The sequence below is a fragment of the Mangifera indica genome, chromosome 11 (assembly GCF_011075055.1).
Source record: "Mangifera indica cultivar Alphonso chromosome 11, CATAS_Mindica_2.1, whole genome shotgun sequence".
In the NCBI taxonomy this organism is placed as follows: domain Eukaryota; kingdom Viridiplantae; phylum Streptophyta; class Magnoliopsida; order Sapindales; family Anacardiaceae; genus Mangifera; species Mangifera indica.
The window spans coordinates 7,103,464-7,128,977 of NC_058147.1; the positions used below are offsets into that span (position 1 = coordinate 7,103,464).

The window sequence follows — 25,514 nt, forward strand, 5'->3', positions numbered from 1 at the left end:
CTCTGAGTCAACTAGGTACAAGAACGAATAAAGAAAATAGTTAAAAAAGGTAAAATCGTCTTGAAGTCCGCGATCTCGTCCTCTTCAACGAACACGCAAACCAATACAAAACAAACACTCGTAACCGTCGAATCAGCTTATCGTAAAGCCGACGAAAATCGTAAACGCTATCTTCAGTCACGGCTGCCTGCTTTCTCCCTCAGTCACCTACTGCCACGTGTCCTCTGGATTACAGAATCCCAATCCTCCCTCCCAATCTCATCCTCCCCATCCACTACTTCACTTTCTTGGCTATAGTCCATCCGAAGCACGTATAAATAATAATCCTCTCAGCTTTTTTTTTTTTTTTAAACCAAAACGGTGCGTTTTTGTGGTTTAAGAGAGAACTAGAGATGGATCACGCGACCGAGGCGCACCGGACCGATTTGATGACCATAACTCGTTTCGTGTTGAACGAGCAGTCGAAGCACCCGGAGTCACGCGGCGACTTCACGATTTTGTTGAGTCACATTGTTCTTGGTTGCAAGTTTGTTTGTTCTGCTGTTAACAAGGTCGTTTTTGTTTCTGTTTTTGTGAATTATGAGTTTTTTTAAGCGAGTTTTACATTTTGTTTGTTTATATTGACATGCTTTGATTTCTACAAGTTTATGAGCTCTTCGAAATGTTAAAAGCAAAATTTATTTAACTTAGCGTTCGAATTTTGATTTTGATTCTTGTCAGTTTTATTGTTTTTGCAAGTAAAACAAAAAGCACTTATATTAAGAAGTACTGAAAATCGCTTTCAGTAAATGCATTGAACATGCTTCTTAAAAAGGTCACATATCAAATATTTCTGAAAAAAAAATTACCGTTTTCTTTTTTTTATTTTAATATATAGGAAGCATTGACAAGCACAACAAGATTAATTTAATACAAAAATGTTTTTAGTTATAGAAAGCCCTTTAAATCATGCTATTTTTATGATATATTATGTGTGTTCTTTTAATGGAAGGCTAAAAGTAGAAGAACAAGTGCCACCAAGCTCCTTTGGTCCATCGGACTGTGAGAAAGAATAACACGAGCAATGTCACTAGCAGGACTTGGCTTAAGGATTTATATTATTATATTTTCATTTTATTGATGCCAGGAATTGTGGGATATCCTCTTTTTCAGCTTTAATTGTGGGATTTTAAGGTCAACAAAGTGATATATAACGAACTTTTTTTTTAAATAGACCAACTACTCCAGTTGGTAATGTACTGAAGCTTCTGTTATATGATTCATTAGTTTGATGGCTTCCTGAATAGGGTATGAATCTTCAAAATATATAATCGAGGTTTCCTGGTTTATCTTAGTCAATTGTGGTAATCAAAGTGCATTGCACGAATAAGTGAAGGCTGTTGTGACACCTTTTTCAAATTCTTTGGTCTTGTAAGTTTTACTCATTTTTAGTATATTTACTTTTGCAGGCGGGTCTTGCCAAACTCATTGGACTTGCTGGAGAAACCAATATTCAGGCAAGTATTTGGGATCTAAGCCTATGCTCATTTTTATTGTTCCCTGTATTTATCTTGCTTTATGAGCTATCGGTTTATATTCTGTGGGATTTTCTTTAATACAAGATTACTTTCCTGTATTGATTAAAGGGTGAAGAGCAGAAGAAATTGGATGTGCTTTCAAATGAAGTTTTTATTAAAGCTTTGGTTAGCAGTGGCCGAACAGTAGGTCTTACTGATTTATCTGTTACACTACTTAGACTTAATTAATGTGAAGATTTTTTTTCCTGAAATTTGGATCTCTTGCTAGTGTATCCTTGTCTCTGAAGAAGATGAAGAGGCAACATTCGTGGAGCCCTCTAAGCGTGGAAGGTGCTTTCTGTTTATCTCTGCTTTCAATGTTTTATTGCCTGTTAAAACTTTGATTTTCTACTTTCTATACTCTTATTAATATGCACTCACTTCTACAGTATTCCTGATAATGTAGGTACTGTGTGGTTTTTGATCCATTGGATGGATCCTCTAACATTGACTGTGGCGTTTCTATTGGAACGGTTTGAACCCTCATCTGAGAATATGCTTTATCCAAGTTGTTTCATTGAAATTCTGTACTGACAAGATATAAAATGATTATTGTTTCAGACTAAATTGATATTGCATGATTGTATTATCTTTCATCTAGATTTTTGGGATTTATGCAATGAAAGATAGCCATGAACCAACTCTAGATGATGTCTTACAACCTGGGAAGAATATGGTTGCAGCTGGATATTGTATGTATGGGAGTTCTTGCACGGTACAGAAGGACTGCCTTTCTTATGTCATAACATTTTCTTTAGTTCGTTCCAATTTTCAAAGTATGTTTTAGAACTTTATGGTCATCTTGAATGGAATATATTTGGGTGATAGAATTACAGTGCTTGGCATGATATTATTTTTTTCGAACTCATTTAAGAAACTAATATATTTTTTCAATCTATAAACTTGCACTGAATATTTTTTTTTTTACTCATTTAAAGAAAGAAATATTTTGCAGCTTGTATTAAGCACTGGGAGTGGTGCCAATGGATTCACCCTCGACCCATCTCTTGGAGAGTTTATTCTTACTCACCCAGACATCAAGGTATATATGCTAATACAGTATTAAAAAACTATGCATTTTTCCTTTACATTTACCTGGCTACATCATGCATGTGCCTTTCTGCTGAATGAGAGAGCATCCACTTTCCAAATTGCATGTACATTGTGAAGGATATGCTTCACCTCTGTTCATAATGCCTCTGTTATCTGAAGCATTGACTATCTGTTTTGCATATGCCTTTAAGCTCAGATTCCAAAGAAAGGAAAGATTTATTCTGTAAATGAAGGAAATGCTAAGAACTGGGATGGTCCAACAACCAAGTATGCTGTAATCATTTTAGCAATCTCTCATTTTTCAGCTCATACTATGGTGTACTTTCCTGACATCTCTTAACATTAGGTTTGTGGAAAAATGCAAGTTCCCTAAAGATGGTTCGTCACCGAAGTCTTTAAGATACATTGGAAGGTATCATGGATTCTTAATCTAGCTACTACAATAATTTTTGTTGTTTAACTTCTACAGTGGTCATGTTAACTGTCTTCTTACTGATTATGTGCCTATCAGTGGATGAAACCCTGTTGGTGATTAGCAAAAATACATTGTCAATACATGTTGTCAATTTAACTTTTGTCATCTTAGGTTCGTTCTTATGATTCAGATTTGAAATCTATTATCTATATGCACTGTTTGGTCTTTGAGCATCACAAAATAGACCATTAACTGCATATGCAAAGTTCTATGTTCTCTCTGGTTTTGACTTAATGGTGATTCTGTAGTTTCTGAATTACCATCATTTGTAACAGTATGGTTGCTGATGTCCATCGCACATTACTTTATGGAGGTGTCTTTTTATACCCGGCTGATAAGAAGAGCCCTAATGGGAAACTACGGTATGTTAAGTTTGGTTACAGCTTCAATGTTGTTAGTTCATTCAAGCCTTCTGTAACATTCTGTAGCGGCAAATTTTTTATTAACATTGATAGTTTTTTTGGTGGTGCTAACTTGATTTGTGTGGAACAGTGTTCTCTATGAAGTCTTCCCCATGTCGTTCTTGATGGAACAAGCGGGAGGTCAGGCTTTTACTGGCAAGCAACGGGTATGAACTTATTTATCTTTCTTATTTTACAACTGATTGGCATCAAATTAGATCTTTTATGCCAACTTCAGTTTGGCAAACCTTTGTTTTCTGTAAAATTATGTAGAAATTTTCCAAGCATTCACCATGTTCTGCTCAGAGAGGCTAGAGCTTATTCTGAACCTAGTAGTTGCTTAGCTTTGAAACAAAGATTAAAATCTTCTGGGAACTCTATATAGCTGAAGCCGTGCAAGATTGCTTCAGGCATGTCTCTTGGCAAAATAAGTATTTCTAAGTGAAAAGAAGAGACGATTAGCAAACTTATCAGTGCGCTCTGGTGCTGAAGATAAATTTTAATGTCTGGTTGAAACGAGCTGACAGCATTATTTTGGCAGGCACTGGACTTGGTTCCGAAGGACATTCATGAGCGGTCTCCAATATTTCTCGGCAGCTATGATGATATTGAAGATATCAAAGCATTGTATGCAGCTGAAGAGCAGAAGTAACGAGCTTTGGTCATGCCATGTTTCATGCTTACTTGCCTTTTAGTTTTTCATTTCTAATCAGCTACTTGTGACATACCCTTTCCTTTAAGGTCTTCGTTTGCACTGAAATGATGCAATTTATTGGTGGACAACTAATGTCCTATTGATACATTTTAAATGGAAGGAAGCGAGTAAGTTACCCGTTAATCAGAAAAACTTAGTCCAACATATCTAATTCTTAATCTTTTCCATACTATTACTCATTTTTCCACATTAACTTAGTCATATGGATAACACCTTCGAACTCCAAATTTCAATGATAAAAAATTCTTAGCTTAACTTGATCATTTAGGGAACACCTTCGGTCTTTTAGCTTTGATGACATATTCTCTATCATTTAGGATACACGTGGATATCCTAATCTATGATGACACTATATACAATACATATAAAATATTGGTGTTGAAAATATTTTTATTCTAAAATGTTTTTTTTTAAAACCTTTTCTTCATGTCCACTGGTTTGAACTAAGATGGGGAATAAGCACATTGGCCATGGTAATCATTTTTCCCTGCTCACATCATTGGACTATTGTGTCATAATTATGCCCTATTATAGGTTTATAGGCATTCTCTTGTAACAATCCTTATGAAAACATATAAAATAAAAACTGTCATAAGAAACATTTTTTTATTTGTATTCTAAAAATTGAAACTATGAAACATGTCCCATACATGTACAATGGGTATCCCATATTTACAAGTGTATTACGGGGTTGAGTTTTACACATGTACTAGAGATTACTAGTTTCATATGTGTATTATGAGATCAATTCGAAATCATGGCTCTACACCTTAAATTTGGGAATACATGTATAAAATCTAGTCTTATGAAAAAATATGTTGTCACATGCTTTCATTAAATCTTTGTGCATGCACTCAAGCCACTAAAAGTTATATCTTAGGGGGCGTTTGGTTTAGGTAATGTTTGATTACTAAAATAGAAAGATTATCTTGAAGATAGATTACTGGGTATAAATGATTACTATGTTTGATAAAATTTGATAGGTATAAATAATTATTGTGTTTGGTTAAAGGTAATAAAAGATTACTAGTAAATTATTTTATTTAAATGCCCTTGAATATAATTATTTTTAAATATTTTTTATATTATTTGTTATATTAATTAAAAATAAATTTATTTTGATCTCAAAAAATTAATACATAATAATTTTTCTATAATAAACTCAAGATTACCCCAGTAATCTTTAAATACCTAAGGTGAAAGTGGTAATCAGATTAACACCTATATTACCTGTCACGTCAGCATTGGTAATAGAAGATTACTGTAATTTTTTATTACTGACAAACCAAACAAGGGAATAAAAGATAGATTACTAAGATAATTTTAAAAACCGTCAACCAAACGCACCCTTAAGGTTATATATCATTTTTACTCTTAAACTTATGTATTACTCATATCTAGACTCATAATCATACTCTTAATATGTTTCCCCACAACATCCCTAAAAATTGATGGGACATTACATCGAATGGATGAACATTGTGCATGAACATCCATTTAGCTTTGCTTAGTTGCACGACCGTATGCCTCGAGTAAACATGCTAGCACTCCTTAACATGAACAACTCCCTTACTCATGGTCATTTATACTTGTAACTTCATTCATGACTGTATATGTTCTTGAATGATCATTCATGTTTACGTAAAAAACATATAACATTATTGCATTCATGATTGTACCTTATTATAGATGTATTTTGGTCTTTTTACAACATAAATGATTGTACATTTTTTTACATGACCATTTATTGTGTCTAAACCTACATATTACAAAAGATTGTGTATATTTTATGTATAACTATTCAATATTTAAGATTGAATTTGCCCTAACTAATAAACGATCATGTTTATCTTATACATGATCATTTGTGCGTGTATGAAACCTTAATTTTAAGTTATCATGATCATTTTTATCTTTGGAATAATAGTTCCTATTCGTTTGAAACGATATTTGGTGACCGCTCCTGCCTAACTTTTGCACCAAACCAATGCCAATCCATTTTATGAGATCCATAGTATGATTTTAGGGCTGGGTAACTTCAAAATTCCATATAATAACAAATCTACTATTCAACCATAAACATTACGTTAATTTATTTGTGATATAAATATTTTATTACACAATTTATTAGAAGAACATATTTGTAATAATTGTATTATTACTATTTTATTTGTGCTTTCAATCAAATTCAACCATTATTATGAAAAAAGATTTGATGATGATAGAATTAAAAAAAAAAGTTATGATAATTCTTAGAATTTAATTAAAAATCAAATCAAAATTATCCCATTCTAAAAATTTTATTCCACGTGGCGAGCTTTCAAGCCACTCAACTCTCACGCCACGCCCGTGCAGCTTCTTTTCCTTCTTCCTCCTGATAAATCAGTATAATTCCAACACGCACACAAAAAAAAAAAAAAAAAAACCCAAATAAATACGATAACATCAACATAATAAACAGATTTGAATTACTTACTAAAAAAAAAAAAAACATAATTAACAAACAATTAATCCAATTTTAATAATAAAAATATTTATAATAATAACAATGATAAAAACAGACAAGAAACTAATTATTTTAGGACAAAGAACAAGAGAGAAAATGCTGAATATTCTTCTCCAGACTTCATTCGTAATGAGAGATGTACTGAGTACATTAGATCACCTATAATCACCATTGGATTCAAGATTTCCCACCAAATCGAACGGATTCAATGCTTTAGTTTTGAGAGAATATAATGGAAAACTGGAGAAAGTGAGGAGACTTTGGATTTTCTTTATTACCCAAAGAACTTGAAACGGTTGCGTTTTAAACAAAGATTTGAGTAAAAAGCGCACCATTTTGATTACTGTCAGGCTACCTTAATTGACTAAGGGTTCTTCACTTCTGCTTCACAAGTCTACTTCAGTCAAACTTTTTATTTCTAACAAAAACTAGCAAATCATCCTCAGATCGGAGCCGAACCTCAAAGAATCACAATGTCGAGCGACAGCGACGAGGACGAGCTTCTTCAAATGGCCTTAGAGGAGCAAGCCCAGCGCGATCTCAAATACCAGAATCCTGCCGCTCGGAAGCCTGTTGCGAATTACGTTCAGCCTCCGAAATCGTCCGCGGTGAAGACCGGGAGACCGCCGGCGAAGAAGTATCAGAAGGAGGAGGAGGAGTCTGAGGTGGAGATGCTGAGCATCTCGAGTGGCGATGAAGAGGTGAGTAGAGATCGACGATTTACAGCTAATAATAGAGTTAGAGGAGGAAGGCAGGACGACGACGAATGGGACGGTGAAGAACCTAATTGTTGGAAGCGGGTAGATGAGTCCGAGGTAGGTTCTTTTTCGTAATTTGAGTGAAATGAACTGAAATGCTACAGTTCCGGGATGTAAATTGCTGCAACGTTGCTGGAAATTGCTGGGTTATGATTTAATGAAGTGTTATGTCTTAGTTTTAGTAACATTCTGACTTGGAAAATGACTCCTATTACTTAATTCTTGGAATAGCGTTCATAAAACTGAGGTAGATATTATGGTGCTTTTAAGTGAAATGGAATGAAATGCCACTGCACCGCGCTTTAAGTTATGACAACATTGCCTGAGGTATCATTAGTTATGATTTAATGATAGTGCTTGTTTTTTTTTTTTAATCAATGATGTTTTGGCATAAGAATAGCATAAATTTGTATGGCAACAGAGTGTACAATTTTAAAATTTTTTGCTGGTGCTCAGTCTGACTCTGTTATTTTCCATGTTTCTTATCGGTTCGTTTTTTATTGTTTCTTAGTCCATAAGCTATTTTTTTGTGTTTATTGTGGTCTAATGTTTGAAATTGATTTGGTTTGTTGGTTGAAGAGAAATGGAGTGGTATAGGTAAGCTGAGGTGGTGTTATAAGATTTAATAGGTTTTAGTAATCTTATACGTTATCATGGTATGTGGAATGTTATATTGGTAATGTTTAAGGTGAAAAATAGTGAAGGAAATGTGAATTCTACAGGATTTTTTTAAATATCATATAGCATGTGGTTGATAAATATTATCATTTTTACATTGTGATTGTGAAATAATAGTACTGGTTCTCTTCTTTGAAACATGCAAAATTAGCTTGATATTCAAATTTTTTTCCCATTTTGTGTTTGGCATTATAATATGAAGGTCTCAGTGTGCTGCTTGGTATTCATGTCAATAAAATTGTGCATTTGTGCTAATGCTATAGCTTGCTCGCCGAGTTCGTGAAATGCGGGAGACAAGAACAGCTCCAGTGGCCCAAAAATATGAGCAGAAGCCATCTTCCATTGATGGAAAGGTGCTTAATACGTTGTCAACCTTACCACGTGGCATTGAATGGGTTGATCCACTAGGATTAGGGTAAATGTTCTCCTCTGTCAAGACCTTCAATGAAAGATTCAAAATTTCCTACTTGTGTGTAAAAAGTTTTCTTAATTGGTGCTTGTTTTGCTGCTATCACTATTTTTTTTTTTTTTTTAAATTCTTGTTTAAGTGCATTGTTTGTGGACCCTGTTGCTTGCTGCCTGCCTTGAGCATTGTCAGCTTTTTGGATCTAGAGATCTATTTATAATAATTTGAATTTAGTTATTTGGTAGTTGAAACAGCGATTTCTTTCACAGTCACGGCGGGATAACCTGTTTCTTTATAGTGTTAGTACTATCTGAACTTAAAAGAGAAAAATATATATGCTGGTGGCAGTTGTAACAGTTCCACTTTTTTAGAATATTATTCTGATATAGTTTCTTCTGTTTTGACAGGAGAATAGACAAAAGGTCGTTTACATTGATCTCTGAGAAATTGTCACATGCCCCTTCAATTCCTGATAAAGAATTTCTAGACAGTGGCAAACGTGGTATTTTAATTTTTTATTCTTACATCACATGTTTGGTAATTATTGTGCAAATTCTGGGAATTTTATATCATTTTGTTAAGCTCAAGTTCATAACTTATGGTATATGTTGTTCTTATGTTATCACTATTTTTAATTTATATGCTTTGAAATGCATCATTGGATCTTATAGTTTCCTCTCTGTATTTAATCTGGCTGAGAGTCAATTAAATTTGATGTATATTTATTTTCACACTTTTGTAGTGTATTATCTACAAAGAACATCCCTCTATCATTAAGGTTGTAATGTTTGTAATATTTCCAGCAAGTTTATCTCTTTGGGAAATATACTGAAACCCTTCAAACTTCTTCAACCCGGAGCACCTGAAAAATAGTTTTGCATCCTCAAAATTTCGAAAAAGAAAATATGAAATTCAATGAGATTGTAAGTTCTAAGCAATGATTGTTGGAAAAGTTTGTTGCTTGGGCAAAAGTATCTTTTGAATTTTGAAAAGCTAATGTTGACGTCTTATCTATTTTGATCACCATTTATTAAATCTTGACTAAACTACTTCAAACTCTGTGTAAGGATCTTAAAAAATGGGACTCAATTGAATTTAGCAGTTGTAGAAAATTTAAGGTGGTTTTCGTGTAGGATGTGATTCAAACAGGGAGTAAGGGAGAGAGGGAGACAGATTCTTTATTCAGTGGCTATAGAAATTTTTACAAATTGCGAGGAAGAGAAAGAGAGATTCTTCATTTAGCGGATATACAAAATTTAAGTTGATTTTGTGAAAGGATGTGATTCAGAGAGAGTGGGAGATAGTTATCGTAGTTCAAGGGTGTGATGGCTTTCATGTTCAATGTTTCTTCTCATAATTTATTGAAGGTCATAGATTGGACCTTGTAGTTTTCCCCTTCATGTAAAATTTATATGTTGGTCAATTTTTAAGTGAGAGATAGAATCTTGGTTTTAATGGCATAGAATTGTTGGGGTAGCATTGACTCTTTGTAGAAGTTGTGATTTAGAGAAAGATGGTTATCATGGTGAAAGGTGTTATGTTTGATGTTATTGCATAGTTGCTCCTAAAAAACATAAATTGGACCTGTAGTTTTCTATCCACATTAACTTATTTGTTTGTAAATTAAACTCCAAAGAGAGAAAGAGAGAGATTCATCGGTTAGTGTGTAATAACACCTATATGGAAAATACTCCTAGAGAGAAGGAGGGGGGGGGGGGGGCAGTGGGGGTGTTTTGTGAATGGGAGTTATCACAAACAATCGCAGAATTCAAATTTATCACAGTAAGCAAGCCAAGCACACGAAATATAAACAACAAATAGTAATTTAGGTGGAGTAAAGTAAAAGACTAAGGGAAAGAAAATGCTCAAGAAATTTATAGTGGTTTAGAGAGAGAGATTCTTCACAACCAATATTCAACAGTTCATCCAAATTATCACACCTGAGTAATGCGGGAGAGGAACAAATTCAACCATTACTCAGTTAATTCAATAAACTCAAGCAATACAAGCAGTAAGGAAGCAAGACATAGTCGAAGAAGAGGGAACAAAACAGCTGATGAAATGAAGAAGAAAAAGGATAACTAGAATACAACGGTAATCAAAATGATAAATGACAAAAACAAGAGCAATCCTAGCTTTTGAAAGGCCAGTTCTGTCCTAAAAACTAAACCCACAGTTAGCAAATTCTTCCCCCATTTTAACTCTCTTCAAGCCTCCTTTTATAATATTTCAGCTTGGTCCCCACTCCACCCATTGTACTTGGTTTTGCTACCTATAATAACCTTTTGTTACAATAACCAATCCAACCAGTTCACCCCAATGTAAAGTTCTCCCAGTTGAAACCTTACTTTGTTCCTTGTACACCCTCAGTCTTAACAATCTCCCTATGTAGTTTCTTCACCATATTTTAGCCTGTTTATTATTCAATCGGATTTTGAAGGGACACTAAGAAAAAGAGTTGTTCAGGGTGAAGTTTGATGGGTTCATGTTTACTATCGGGTTGCATAATTTCAAAAAATCCATAAACTGGACCTTCTAGTTAAGTGTTGGAGTTCCTATATAATTTGATGGCAATAATGGATATTTCTTTGTTCTGTTTATTTTTTGCAGAGAAATTGATGTACTACTCTGAAGGTTTTGATGCAAAGCTGTTTCTTTCTCGAATTCACCAAGATACTAGCTCAGCAGACTTGGAGGCAGGTGCTCTTGCTTTAAAAACTGATTTCAAAGGACGAACCCAGCAGAGAAAAAAGTTGGTCAAAGACAACTTTGATTGCTTTGTCTCTTGCAAAACTACAATTGATGGTATGTGATAGTCTCGCTTAAATTACTGATGCTATTTTTAAATTATGGAAACAGAGCTGCAGTTTCTGGAATTGAAATACATCTTCTTTTGCTCATGCTTTTGTTGTGGGAAGCTTATAGGGATTTTAGCTGCAGGCAATAAACAAGTAATATAAATAATTCTGGCTTATCGGTTTTGACTCAAAAGAATATTGGATCTTGTGCAGATATTGAGTCAAAATTGAAGCGAATTGAAGAAGACCCTGAAGGTTCAGGGACATCTCATTTATTCAATTTGATGCAGGGAGTAAGTTTGCAGGCTAATCGCGCTTTTGAACCTCTATTGGAGAGACAGGTTGGTAAGATTTTAATTTTACAATTTCTTGGAAGTTCACACATCTAGATTAACCTGATTACAAGTTCTATATTTTCCTTGAATGACTACATTGTAGGCTCAAGCTGAGAAGATAAGGTCTGTCCAAGGAATGCTTCAGAGGTTCAGAACGCTATTTAACTTACCCAGTACAATTCGTGGGAGCATTAGTAAGGGTGAATATGACCTGGCAGTCAGGGAGTACAAGAAGGCGAAGTCAATTGCATTGCCCTCTCATGTATGCTAATAATCTGACTTTAAGTCATAGTTTTTTGCAAGGTTGATATTTGCTGTCTAATTTGTCACGTATTGACTGCAATTGTTTGAAAATTGATAGTTTGAATATTTATTTAACATCTGTGGCTTGCCTGCATGTTGTATTTATGCAGCTTGTGTTTGCCAAATTAATGTCAGTGAATTGTAATATTTATAATTTCAAAGTTTTCTAAGTTAATCAATGTTATGCTGTAATTTTGGCACATTTTTCATTCTTATTGCTGATATTCAAGTCTAGACTTGGAAAACTTTTATGTATTTTGTCCCCTGTCCTTACGGATTTTATATTATGTTCTTATGTTGTTTTATTTGATATCATAATCTTTAAGACTTCTAGTGGTAGCTAATCCAATCAAACTTCTCTTTATAGCATAATGCTGCTTCATAGAATTTCTGATCTCAATATCTATTGAATTGATTTCATGACCATGCTTTTTTCCTTCTTAAGAATATATCTTTACTTTTCCATACTACTCTCAGGTGAATATACTGAAACGTGTTCTTGAAGAAGTTGAAAAGGTGATGCAGGAGTTCAAAGCCATGCTTTTCAGGTCTATGGAAGATCCACAAATAGACTTGACAAATGTAAGCTCATGCTTTTGATATTTATGATGGTCCTCAATTCTGCTGAACAGGATGTCAAAAGACTAATTTTTTCTTCCTTGTCCTGCAATATGTACAAAAAAAAAAAAAAAACTGAACTATTGCTAAATGAGGACTAAAAGATTGTTAATAGAATAGAAGGAACAAGTTTAGATGGGGAAAGGGAACAAGGGATCAAAAGAAGAATAACCTAGTTAAGTGGGTAGTTACTTTATGGTTGCTCTACTTTATTATAAGTTTTTAAGCTGTGTTTTTCCCTTATTTGTTACACATGATAACTTTAGGATGAGCAAAAGACGGTCATTGTAATTTCCTTTTAATGACTGTTTTAGATGTGCAGTCTTATATTTTTTCCATTTATGCTTTTGGTGACTAAATATCTAACATAAAACATATATAATTCAGTAGTTAGTAGAGTTTTTTGGAACCTTTAATGTAAATCAATCAAGCCAATCAGTCCTGCATCTATTATACTGTTAACTTCTAATCAAAAGGATGTGAGCATGATTTTGCTTGCACTATGCCTTAGACTGGGGCCAAATAGAGTGGTTCATGGTTTCACGCACATATCCACATTGTACTAATAAGCTATCTATTTACTCTGTTTATAATATCTTCATCTCATATTTGTTGAGGATTTGTCTTAACATTTTCATTAATGTTTTTGTTCTTTTTTATTTTTGGGTACTAAAAGATAGTTCTGTTTCCTGTAGCTTGAGAATACTGTCAGGCAGTTACTGGAGCTGGAACCTGAGTCTGATCCTGTATGGCATTATTTAAATGTACAGGTCAGTAAATATGGAGTTACCCCTATACTTTAAATGAACCTGTTAGGAACTTGCTCAAGTCACCCCCAATCAACTCACACAACCAACACTCACAACCGAAACACAAACAGAATTGATTTCGAGGTAAAACAGGGCAACACCCAAAATGGAGTAACCCTCCACTGTATTTTATATATTCTCAAATGGATAATTATGGCTATTCGATAGGCCGGTGCTCCCCACTTTTGGCTATTAAAGAGGCCAAAACTCTCCTTAATTTGACTAGCTTTTGAGAGGCTAGACTCTCTCCCTCAATTAGCTGAAGACTGCCCAAACAAAACCCAATTTCTTCTCCCTTCTCTCCCCAATCTCTCTTTTATGCTTGCTGATTTCATAACTTCCCATACATGTTTCATAACTTCCTAATCCCATTTCATAACTGCCCATATATATTTCACCGAATATTAATCCTAATAGGACCTTTGTAAAATCGTTGTATACTCTCTAAGATTTAGTATTAAACCTTAACAGAACTCTTCCAGTTCTCTAACTGTCAATGATTGTCCCGCCCAAGTTGCAAACCCTTTTAGCAATCAATTTTATTTTCCTAATTCCCGTATAATATGATCATAATTAATATTAACTTCCTAATTATTATTATCTTTCTAATTAATATTATTTTCCTAATTAATATCATCCTGACAGGTTATCTCCAGATTGATCACTTGTTAACCTCTAAATGATCTCTTATCAAAATTACAAAAAAAAAAAAAAAAAAAGGACTTTGAATTCAATTCCAATATGATCAATAACTTTTTTTTGGTTGGAAAAGTGTTATGATCTGCTATCAAAGTTCAACTTTGCTGAACTCTCAAGGTTTATTGCTTTGACAGAATCACAGAATTCAAGGTTTATTGGAGAAGTGCACCATGGATCATGAAGCAAGGATGGAAACTTTGCACAATGAGATACGTGAAAGAGCTATGACTGATGCGAGGTGGCAGCAAATTCAACAAGATTTAAACCAATCTGTATGTGAAATCATTTAGAGTAATATATGTGATATTGGTATGAGAAATACTCCTTTATTTTGCTAATGAAGCAAGAATCCGTGTGTTATTTCTTGGTAATTGTATCTTATCTTATCTTTTCATTGTTGTCAGTCAGATGCTGACTACTCTCTTACTCTTGGGAACAACCAACTGCCATTAGATTCTCTGTCAGTGGAATTGAATGGTGAAGAAGTTGATGCTCTTAGAGGAAGGTATATCCGAAGATTAACTGCTGTACTCATCCATCAGATACCAGCTTTCTGGAAAGCTGCTCTTTCTATGTTCAGTGGAAAGTTTGCTAAGGTATTATTGATATTTTCTGCTATGTTGACTTGATGGGGATATTATTATAGTTGATATAAATTATCTTTTGAAAATTTGTTTGGTCATGCATTGATCCCCTTTATCTTGTATGGCTTTTATATTCTGGCATTTTTTATTTTATTTTATGGTTTCATTTTATCTAAGGGATAACATTGACATGAGTTGCACTTTTTTTAACTTTTTGTGTTAGAAAGCTAACTTATTAAATATTTTCTTTGGAGATATTAATCTTCAAATCTTTGGAAGAGAGATCAATTTCCTTAATTTGTTCATTAATAGGTGAGTATCATCTGTTGTGGCCACAAATTGTTGACATTTTAAATATGGTGCTGATTGTATATTCTATGTCAAGTGGGAAGCAAGCATCAAGAGAAGAATCTCATTGTCCAGTGTCTAATAAAATGATTGAAAAGATTAAGGAACTTGGTCAATTGCTTAATATCAAGAATGAAGTTCATTTAACATCTTATGTTTTCTTATTGCGGCATTGGTGTAGAGCTGTATCTGATATATATCCACATTTTCCTCTATTTTGGTATGTGCTTCTTGCAGTGTATAAACTATGAAAATGCATGTTGCAGATATAAACTTGTATACCCTTAGCTTTGTAACCTTTTCACCTTAGTTGCTGCCATGTTTGTGAAAAAAAAAATGTATGCTTGAATCTATTTTCATTGATATATATTTTTTTCTGTTGGAATATTTAATATTTTTTTCTTTTTGAAAGAATTGGTAATGTTATTTTGATTCTGGGATTTTTTCTTAGTCTTCCCAGGTTTCTTCCGAGCCAAATAGTAATACTTCTGCAAAAAAAGGTGAAGATAAAGTTGGAGATGGGAGGTATTCAGTTCATTCTCTTGATGAAGTTGCTGGAATGATACGCAATACATTATCTGTGTATGAAATCAAGGTGAAAATGTGCTCATTCTTTTCTTTTTGTGACTGTTGCTTTTGGTGTACACACTGTTGAGTATTACTAAGTTTTTTTTGGGTTATCATGGAAGTTCTTTTATTTTTCATGTGATTTGGAAATGTTTGAAGAGAAAATGTATTTAAATTTTTCTTTGGCTTTGATATTGTTCAAGTAGATTCAGCTCACAGTAAAGGTTTTATGTATTTTGATTTAGGTAATTTTTTTTTTCATTTCAAAGGTTTCTTTATGTTGACAGAAATAATTTTTAGTCTAGACCAGCCTTTGGATTCGTGACTTTCCAATTCTTGCTTGCACTATAATCATCTGGACTTGATGTGACTTATCTGAAGTGTAAGTTTGATTAAATGGGACATGGAATGGAATCTAATAGAAGAGTATGAAAATTTGTAATCTTTAGAGTTTTATTATGTAAGCTTCCCTATTATGTGTTGAAGGGGAGCACCGTACACTGAATGGGTCATTGCCTTACCTTTTCTTGGTATGGAAAGTTCTATCACTGGAGGTGTCTGATAAATGTTAAGGGAATCCATGAAGGATTAAATAAATTTTCAATCTGTAATTCTTTCTTTAGTTAGTTTAAGTATTGTTTACATTTTGGGAAGTCTCTAAGAATCATACATCACAAGGCACTGATGTAGGTGATGTACGTGCTAGGATAGATGAAAAGTTTTTTATGTTCTAATAAAGAATGAGTCATGGTTTAATGCTTAGTAAGAGCTGAACTGTCAAGTCTGAGTCTTTCATGTTCTAATGCTTAAATTCATAGTAACTAGAACACAAAAAACATGGAATTTAGCATCTTTAATTGAGTTGGTGGTGCTTCTGCCTCTTCTATTCTGCTATTTAATTAGGATGGTGGATTCAAATAGTTTATTTTTGACTTAGGTTCGCAACACATTTCGTGATCTTGAAGAGTCAAATATTCTGCGATCATACATGAGTGATGCCATAAGGGAAATATCTAAAGCATGCCAGGCTCTTGAAGTAAAAGAGTCAGCTCCCCCTATTGCTGGTATTGATCATATTCTGAGTCTTTTGTTTGGTTACTTCTTAATCAATTCTGATTGTTTGTTCTTCTCCCACAGTAATGTCTCTCCGGACACTTCAGGCAGAGATCACTAAGGTTTACATTGCTAGACTGTGCTCTTGGATGCAGTTCTCCACAGATGGAATATTAAAAGAGGAAACATGGGTGCCAGTGTTCGTGCTTGAAAGGAATAAATCTCCCTACACCATTTCTTATTTGCCTCAAGCCTTTCGTACAATTGTGACATCCGCAATGGATCAGATCAGTTTGTAAGTCGCTAGCTTTCTGTTACATATATTCTGTGTGGTAATCGATAGTGATACTCATGAGCTTACTTTCTCTATGACATAAGTGTTGAGGCTGAGTTCAAACCTCACTGTGTTCTAATAGTAGAGATTTTGTTGCCAATATTAGTTATTCACATTCTCATGTATAAAAATTAGAAAAGACCTTGTAGGGCTTGATCACTTACAAAATGAGAATATCTTGAACTATGACATATTGAAAGAAACTGTTTAGTTTTTATAATAATAATGATGATGATGATAATTAATATTGATTAATGTTGATTACAATAATAATTAGAGTAATATTGATTATGATATTAAATGAAAAGTTAATAATTGAGATTTAAATTTGAATATTAACATATTATATAAATTAGGATAATAAATATATGGGTGAAATAAATGGATTGAGGAGTTATGAAACATGTATGGTATGTATGAAATTGGGGTATGAAATTGGGTTGGGGAGTTATGAAAAATATGTGGTAGGTAAGAAAAGTATATAATGGGGAGCTAGGGATTGTAAAAGAAGGAGAAAATAATATTAATATTTGTGTATTTTGGCAGCCTTTGGTTGATAGCCCTTATGACTTTTACAAGAAGTTGACACCTCTTTTTGTTAACACATCTATCTTTTAATATTAATAATATTTGAGCTAGGTCCCTGATAGAAACCAACATATATCATCAAGCTTTTCCTGGCTAGTTGTTGTCATTTATATCATGCTTGTGGTGTGGCATGATAATAGCAATTTTCATGAACACACCTTGCAAAATCTTATTAGCACAATGATAATAATTAAAATAAATGGAAGCTTCCTGGTTTTTTTCCTTTTACTTCTTTTTTATATTGCTGCAATGCTAGCTAATATATAGAGTTTTCTTAGATAAATAATTACCAACTAGGATAAGTTTATATCAAAAACAAAATAAAAGATAAGATAAGTATTAGCCTAGATAATAAGATGGATTTTAAATAGACATAAGATATAATCTATGAAAAATCTAATATGATAACTTAGAACTCCTACTCTCCCCTTTAAGCTGATGCAATAATATCAACCATTCTCAACTTGGACATTAGATTATCAAAATTTTGTCTAGGTGACCCTTTGGTTAGAATATCAATTGTCTGTTGGATTGTAGGCAAGTAAACAACACACAAGATTCTTTTCTATCTTCTCTTTGATAAAATACTGTTTGATTTCCATATTTTTGGTTTTGTCCTGATGCACTGGGTTATGCACAATATTGATAGCTACCTTGTTGTCACTACAGAGTTCCTAGGTTCCTCTCCTTTATTGTTAACTTCTGCCATAAACTCAACCACATCAACTAACATATCCCATGCACCATTGCCCCTAATTTCACCCCTGTCAGCATCTGTGAATGCTTCAATTTTCCGATCAGTGTTTTTCCCAAAAAATAGGCCCCTACCTAGAGTCTTTTTTAGAAATTGCAAGATCTGATTTATAGCCTTCAAATGCTTCTCTTGTGGATTATACATGTGGTGGCTCATCACACTCACAACAAAGGCAATATTTGATCTTGTGTGAGATAAATAATTTATTCTACCAACCAGTCTCTTGTATCGTCCCTTGTCCATTAGTGTATCTCCACTATCCAGGTCAAATCGTAAATTAGAATCCATTGGAGTTTCACTTGGTTTACTGCCTAACATCCTAGTCTCCTATAGCAAATCTAGAATATATTTCCTTTGTGAAACTACAATGCCTCTCTTACTTCTGGTAACTTCCATCCTTAAATATTTTAGATGCCCACGCTCGTATATCTCAGAATCCATGGTTCCATTTCCTCAAGGTTATCCCCTGTTAGAATTATATCATCCACATATGCTATTAGAATAGTGGTTTTACCATTCATATGCTTGAAGGGAGTTTGATCAACTTGCCTTTTGAGTAAAACCATAGCTTTTAACAACTTTAATGAACTTGTCAAACCATGCTCCAGGTGACCTTTTTAAATCATATAAAGGTTTCTTCAATTTACTTTCCTAACTACCAAGTCTTATCTTTCTCTAAGGCTTCCATTTCCTCCATTACAACCTCTTTCCACTTAGGATGACCTAAAGTCTCTTGTATTGTCTTAGGCAATTCTTAGCTTCTAAGTCTTATTTTTTTCTAAGGCTTTCATTTCCTGCATTACAACCTCTTTCCACTTAGGATGACCTAAAGCCTCTGGTATTGTCTTAGGCAATTCTACACTGGATACATCAAGAGTAAATGTACGAAACCTTGAAGATAGCTTATCATCTAAACCCTGAAGATAGCTTATCATAGGATACATATTTGGAAATAAGGTGTATAGTACTAGATCTAACCCCTTTCGTATGAGCAAGATGTTGGTAAATACTATCATCAACCAGAAAATTTTCAGGAGCTAAAGAATTTGTATCTTGCGGCTATGTAGGTTGCGGCTCATGCATTATTTCTTCTTGTGATTTAGGTTCTATCCAAGGTTGAGGTGATTGACCATGGCATCACTAGTAGGTATATTACATTGAGTTTCACATCTTTGGTAATAGATCTTTAAGCCTTCCAATTTAGTCTTGCCAATCCTCCCCTTGGTTCTAAATTTTTAGTGCCTATGCCTATAGGTTCTATAGGTGGTGTCACATACCAAGATGATGATGTTGGCATTGACATAGGAGTTTTCCAAACACTATTTTTTTCACCTAATATCTCCTCTTGAAGAGGAGTGTTTGGAAAATATGATTGTGATTGAAAAAATGTGACATCTTTTGAGACAAAATACTTATTTTTTACGTGGACAAAAACACTTTTAGCCTTTTTGTGTAGGAGAGTTTTATACAAAAACACACTTGATTGCCCTAGGGTTCAACTCTTCTCATTTATGTGAAAAGCATGTACGAAGGTTTTGCATCCAAAGGTTTTTAGTGGGAGTGAATTTAGATGTGTAAACCCTAGAAAAACTTGAATGAGAAGTGAGACTGGTGTTTTAAGGTTTAGGACCTTAGTTGGTAAGTGGCTGTAAGAATGACCTTCTTGCAGTAATAATAATTCAAATACTCTTTCTTTCTCATCCATCTTGACAAACTTCACACTATCCTGTGGATTGTTTCAATCTGCATCACAAAACAAGTCTAGCTCCTGCCATAGCTTTGTCAAAGTACCATAATATTAAGTTACTAACATAACACTTGTCTTGTTTCTCTCAATTTTGATTTCAACTCAATAACTTGAGCAGAATTACCCAAATCAGAGAAGGTATACCTGACAACTACCCGTACATCCTTTGCTGTAGGAAAGAAGAGATACGATTGCCTGATATATACTTCCATTGAATTGATCAGCCAAGACATAACTTCACTAATTTTTGCTTCTTATTTTTGATATGCTGGATCATCCTTTTTTCTGTGCCTTCATTACACCAGTTAAACAACCCGTCTTTGCTCATCCATGAACAATCAACTTCATTGATTGAGACCACGGTAGATAGTTCTTACCATTCAGTTTATGGATAGTTATCCGAATTGCATTTTGATTCATGCTACCTTGAACCGTAGCCAAAGGTTGCTGAATCTCAGTATGCGGTGAAGTTACATCACTAGCCTAAATAGCAGGATCCCTAGGACCAGTCATCATGACTGTTTTCCATCTTTTATTTGAGACCAATTAGAAACCAGACTCTGATACCATAAAATCAGTTGAAGGTAACTGGTTTTTTCCTTTTTATTCTTATTTATATTGTTAAAATGCAAGCTAATATATATATATATATAGAGTTCTCCTAGATAGATAGTTACTAACTAGGATAAGTCTATATCAAAAACAAAATAAAAGATAAGATATATTCTAGCCTAGATAATAAGATAGATTTTAAATGGATAGTGGATATTATCTATGAAAAATCTAATCTGATAACACAAAACTCCTACAATAATAATAATTTAATGGATATTATGTTCCATGGTTAGTTTAGTTTCATTGTGTGATGAAATCATATGTTTATCAGCTATATTTTAAAAATTGGGAACTAGTCATGTTGTAAGCATATTTTACTGGTTTCCTCTACTATATTACCACTCTCCATTTCTGGAATAAAGGCTTCAAACAAGTTCATGAAAGACTAGTTGTGCTATCTTTTTCTAATCATCTTGTTTTACTTTTTCGTCAGGATGATTCAGTCTTTAAGGACTGAGGCTACAAAATCAGAAGATATTTTTGTGCAGCTTCAAGAAATTCAAGAATCTGTTAGACTGTCATTTTTGAACCGTTTCCTAGATTTTGCAGGTACTGCTGACAACTCACTATTTGTCCTATTTTTGGAAGCCCTTATGAATTCCGGCTAATTTCTTATGCTTTCACTTCTGCACACTATTCAGGTCATTTAGAGCATGTTGCCAGTGAGCTTGCTCAAAACAAATTAACCAAAGAAAACTCAATTCTACAAAATGGAAGTTCATCTGTACCATTTGAAGAGTTATCGTCTGATATCCCAGGAAGTGTTGTTGATCCACATCAACGTCTGCTGATTGTCTTAAGCAATATTGGGTACTGCAAAGCTGAATTATCGTCTGAGCTGTACAACAAGTACAAGCATATCTGGCATCAGTCTAGGTATGTAGTCACTTTTTATTGGAAACCGATAGGAAGATGCATAGCATTTTCCTTTGTGGTAGTCAATGTTTTCAATGTAGGCAACATTGGTCAAATATCATTCAGCATATGTTTGCCTTGCATATTTGATGGTAAAAGTTTATCGGGTAATGCATTATTGTATCATTAAGGCATAACTTTTGATGTGTGAAAAAGAAAATGATGAAGTTCAAGGTTTGGACCACTGGGTCGGCCTTTTTTTCCCTCATACATTGACCTCCTTCAATATTTATCGATGTTGAACGTCATTCATACCTACTCGCAAATGCTGGATGAAGGTGATAAACTTGTAACTTACCTAGGAATTCTGCTTTCATTCATTTTTATTAGCCTTATCTACAATTTATTTCCTTATTTATGTTGCTTTAAGATTTTTCAGTTGAGGTAGGTTTCTATTAGGTTGATTAGAAATTCTGTCATTGCGGATTTTTGATTTTATAAATAATGGCCATTTTTTTATATTAGAGACAGACATATAATTGATGTTAATGACATAAAAAAGCATTGCTTTTTCCCTCAACTGCCTCTAAATTTCTTTATTTTCTATTTCTCTTTTGCTCTGTCTTTGTTAAAACAAAAAGACACAAAGGTTTTATTAGTGAAAGAAATATGAATCATAAATTCAATGATGAATCTTGTTAAATTTATGATATTTTTTAAAACTGGTGTTCTGTTTCATGATGGTCATAGCAGCTAAGGTGTTTTTCAAATCGAAATAAGATGCTGAAGTATGCGCTTGTAACTCCTGTTTAGGTTTGATTTGGTTTGTTGCTATCTATTCTGTCTGTATCTGGGTCTCTGGTTTGATTACATTACATGAAATGGGGCATATTAAACTTGATAGTTTAAGCTTTTTGGTCAAGCAGTTTGTTAAAGTTTCATTTCTTCAATCAAGTATCGTCATGTCTAATAGTCCTATGTCTTTCCTCAATATAAATCTTTTAAATGTAACTAATTGGTCATTTTTATATGCTTAATAGCATGGACTACTGATGATATTATTCTATAAAATTATATTATATTATTATAATATCAAATTCAATGATGATGTCATTCTAAGCATAAGGAACCAGAATCATATTAATCCAAAATTATCCAACCGGTACTACTTACTAAGTTCATTGGCTAGTCTCGTTAGACTTGGATTTAATTATTAACGGATGTCGATATGGACTATTTTTGTCCCCGTCGGTTGCATGCCTGGTGTTATTAGCCTGGCCTATTCCTTTTTGTTTTAGTCTCAACTAATGATTTTAAGGACATATTGTCTCCCGGCAAGTTCTGCAATGCTCAAGTTATAAAAGGGGTGCATTATATTTTTGTTATTTATGCTTCAAAAGTGTGTGGCTAATTCTATCACACAGTCCATCTGCTGATGACTGTTATTACCATGCTTTCATTGTTCACTCTAGGGAAAATGATCATGAAGACAGCGATATACAAGATCTAGTGATGTCTTTCTCTGGACTTGAAGAGAAGGTTCTTGAACAGTATACATTTGCAAAGGTAAATTTGCGATTACTTCTCGAAATTAGATTGAAAAGTTAATGCTGCTGATGCACACATGGGCACTGTACTTTGCGGCTTAGCTGAATAAGGTTTTTCTTGGTTTTGGTAGCAGGTTTTTAGAAATATTATAGGTGTGATTTTCACTGGACTTTTTACCATGTGAGGTGGCAAATGTAGTCTAGGTACAATATAGAAACCTAAAATATAATTTATTTTTTAGGAGGCACTAAACTTAAATTATTGGAAAACTCACTTTAGTAGCAGTCTCTATTGCACTCAATGTATCTTAATAGATGGTTCAGCTGGGTGCATTTGTTACGGTTGTACTTGTAATGTGATGAAGCTTTTTAAGAGGTCAAGAAAGTAATGAGAGAAGAGTGTATGAATACTGTATGTGGGTCTTTCAACTGGGAATGGTCATAACTGATGCATATTATACTTTAGTACATGAAAAGCTGATTCATTAATTCAGTGTTCTCTTTCTGTTCTGGTGCTTCAGAAGTTATGGAGTCTGTGAACATTCATAGACGTTTTAACCAATTCTCAAATTGAATGCAAGATATTTTTGTTGTCCTTTCTCTGTTCAACCAATTAATTGAGATGGCTTAGTTTTTTGCTCAAACAGTTCTAAAATACTCTTACACTGCTTTTTTGGACATTCTGGGTCATATGAAGTTTTGCATCTTACTGCAGGCAAATTTAATCAGATCCGCAGCCACGGCCTTTTTGTTGGATTCTGGTGTCCAATGGGGAGCTGCACCTGCAGTCAAAGTGAGGAATTAGTGATTGCATGCTTGCTTTTTGCCTTGTTTGATATCAGTTTGACAAACTCTATATACTGAAGCACCTTTAAAATGCTGGTATTTTACAGGGTGTGCGTGATGTAGTTGTTGAATTGTTACACACTCTAGTAGCTGTTCATGCAGAGGTACTTCTCGTATATCTTATGAGATGTGTGCATCATAGCTTTCTTTGCTCTTATTGTGGACTTTTTATCATAGGTCTTTGCTGGTGCTAAACCTCTCTTGGACAAGACACTCGGCATTCTTGTGGAAGGTCTGATCGATACTTTTCTTAGCCTTATCGATGAACACAGATCCAACGATCTTAAGTCACTTGATGCAAATGGTTTCTGTCAGCTCATGCTCGAGGTAATACGAGTTATACGATTTATTTCAAAGTGTTATTAAATTCAACTGTCTATATCCATGAAATCGCTTTTTAGTTGCTATTACTGGTTGAAAATTAAAAAAAAAAAATATTATACTGGTGAATATATATATTGAGAGAAACTAAATTGTTAAGACTTCCTAGTTGATTAGTGCATCAGGAGCACAACTAAAATTCCGGTTGACCTTTCACTGAGATCATTTCTTTAGTACTGTATTTTTCCTATGGACCCATATCTCCTGACATGTCTCCTGCAGCTTGAATATTTGGAGACTATACTGAACCCATATCTTACACCCATTGCAATGGCATCACTAAAGTCTTTACAAGGCGTGCTATTGGAGAAGGCAACTGAGAGTGCCTCTGAGGCTGTTGAGAATCCAGGCCATCATCGCAGGTCTACTCGTGGGAGTGAAGATGCCCTTGCAGACGAAAGACAGCAAGGGATGACCTTGTCCCCAGATGATCTAATTGTAAGAATCTTCAGCCTTGTATGACATATGCTTGTAGTGTTTATGTAATATTTAGGCATCCACAATTCTAACACATGGTCGATGCATCGTTTAAGCTTGTGTTTTTAAGTAAGCTATTCTGACAGAGTAGTTGGGATATATGCTGCAGGCCTTTGCGCAGCAGTATAGCACTGAGTTGCTTCAAGCTGAACTTGAGAGGACTCGAATCAATACAGCATGCTTTGTGGAGTCAATTTCGATGGACTCTTTGCCAGAAACAACTAAAGCTGCTTACGCACCCTTCCAAGGTTCAATGGATGCTTCAAGCAGACACTACGGAGCAATGGATTCTCCCAGTAGAAATTACAGAGGTGCACAACCAAGAGGATCCCCTAGTTTTTCACGGCAAAGGCGCAGATAAAATTGTGTAAATCATCCACGTGTACGCTTAATTGTTGTATTTTAGTTCACACATTTTATTGAATGAAATAAACCCGCCTTGCATGTATAATTTGATTTTGGCTTCATGAATATGACAATGAAAATGCCCTTATTATTATAATTAGTTTGCTTTACTCTCATTTTAGTGCAAGTGTAGAAATGCAGCACCGTTACAATATATATAACAATAAAACTAGGTACATATGCATATGCATAAAAAATAACATATCATCATATGATTAGATATTATTATTTTTTAATTATAAAATAAGGTTTAATTGTTTGTATATATTATTTATGCACATATTGTTACTCTGAATATAATAT

The 25,514-nt window shown here is 34.0% G+C and overlaps 2 protein-coding genes across 3 annotated transcripts; both read left to right on the top strand.

The window, feature by feature from the left end:
• Positions 1-4,323, top strand: LOC123229996 (fructose-1,6-bisphosphatase, cytosolic). Its single transcript, XM_044656081.1, has 12 exons — positions 1-551; positions 1,449-1,496; positions 1,626-1,700; positions 1,786-1,847; positions 1,963-2,029; positions 2,158-2,271; positions 2,512-2,598; positions 2,806-2,876; positions 2,956-3,021; positions 3,360-3,446; positions 3,577-3,652; positions 4,027-4,323. Exons 1-12 carry the CDS (start codon positions 393-395, stop codon positions 4,135-4,137), a joined length of 1,023 nt encoding a protein of 340 aa, XP_044512016.1. The 5' UTR covers positions 1-392; the 3' UTR covers positions 4,138-4,323.
• A 2,446-nt stretch (positions 4,324-6,769) lies between these two features.
• On the top strand, positions 6,770-25,308 carry LOC123229467 (exocyst complex component SEC5A-like). Of its 2 annotated transcripts, none has more exons than XM_044655289.1 (21): positions 6,770-7,521; positions 8,406-8,557; positions 8,956-9,050; positions 11,159-11,353; positions 11,560-11,687; positions 11,785-11,943; positions 12,462-12,566; positions 13,298-13,372; positions 14,245-14,382; positions 14,515-14,706; positions 15,494-15,637; positions 16,547-16,673; positions 16,747-16,957; positions 21,134-21,249; positions 21,342-21,576; positions 23,028-23,121; positions 23,818-23,895; positions 23,996-24,052; positions 24,126-24,275; positions 24,552-24,767; positions 24,916-25,308. In XM_044655289.1, the coding sequence occupies exons 1-21, from the start codon at positions 7,180-7,182 to the stop codon at positions 25,165-25,167; spliced, it is 3,261 nt and encodes a 1,086-aa protein (XP_044511224.1). In that variant the 5' UTR covers positions 6,770-7,179; the 3' UTR covers positions 25,168-25,308. The 2 variants fall into 2 exon arrangements, with proteins under 2 accessions (XP_044511224.1, XP_044511226.1); XM_044655291.1 differs by having other exon boundaries at positions 8,956-9,041.
• Positions 25,309-25,514: the final 206 nt, after the last annotated feature.

What these genes read in the sequence shown, in the direction of transcription:
- LOC123229467 (XM_044655289.1), top strand. Translation starts at nt 7,180, where the DNA reads ATGTCGAGCGACAGCGACGAGGACGAGCTTCTTCAAATGGCCTTAGAG. An exon ending in CATATCTGGCATCAGTCTAG is followed by an intron (nt 21,577 to 23,027) that starts GTATGTAGTCAC and finishes TGTTCACTCTAG; the next exon opens with GGAAAATGATCATGAAGACA. An exon ending in AACAGTATACATTTGCAAAG is followed by an intron (nt 23,122 to 23,817) that starts GTAAATTTGCGA and finishes ATCTTACTGCAG; the next exon opens with GCAAATTTAATCAGATCCGC.
- LOC123229996 (XM_044656081.1), top strand. Translation starts at nt 393, where the DNA reads ATGGATCACGCGACCGAGGCGCACCGGACCGATTTGATGACCATAACT. An exon ending in TGTATGGGAGTTCTTGCACG is followed by an intron (nt 2,272 to 2,511) that starts GTACAGAAGGAC and finishes AATATTTTGCAG; the next exon opens with CTTGTATTAAGCACTGGGAG. An exon ending in CTTTTACTGGCAAGCAACGG is followed by an intron (nt 3,653 to 4,026) that starts GTATGAACTTAT and finishes TTATTTTGGCAG; the next exon opens with GCACTGGACTTGGTTCCGAA.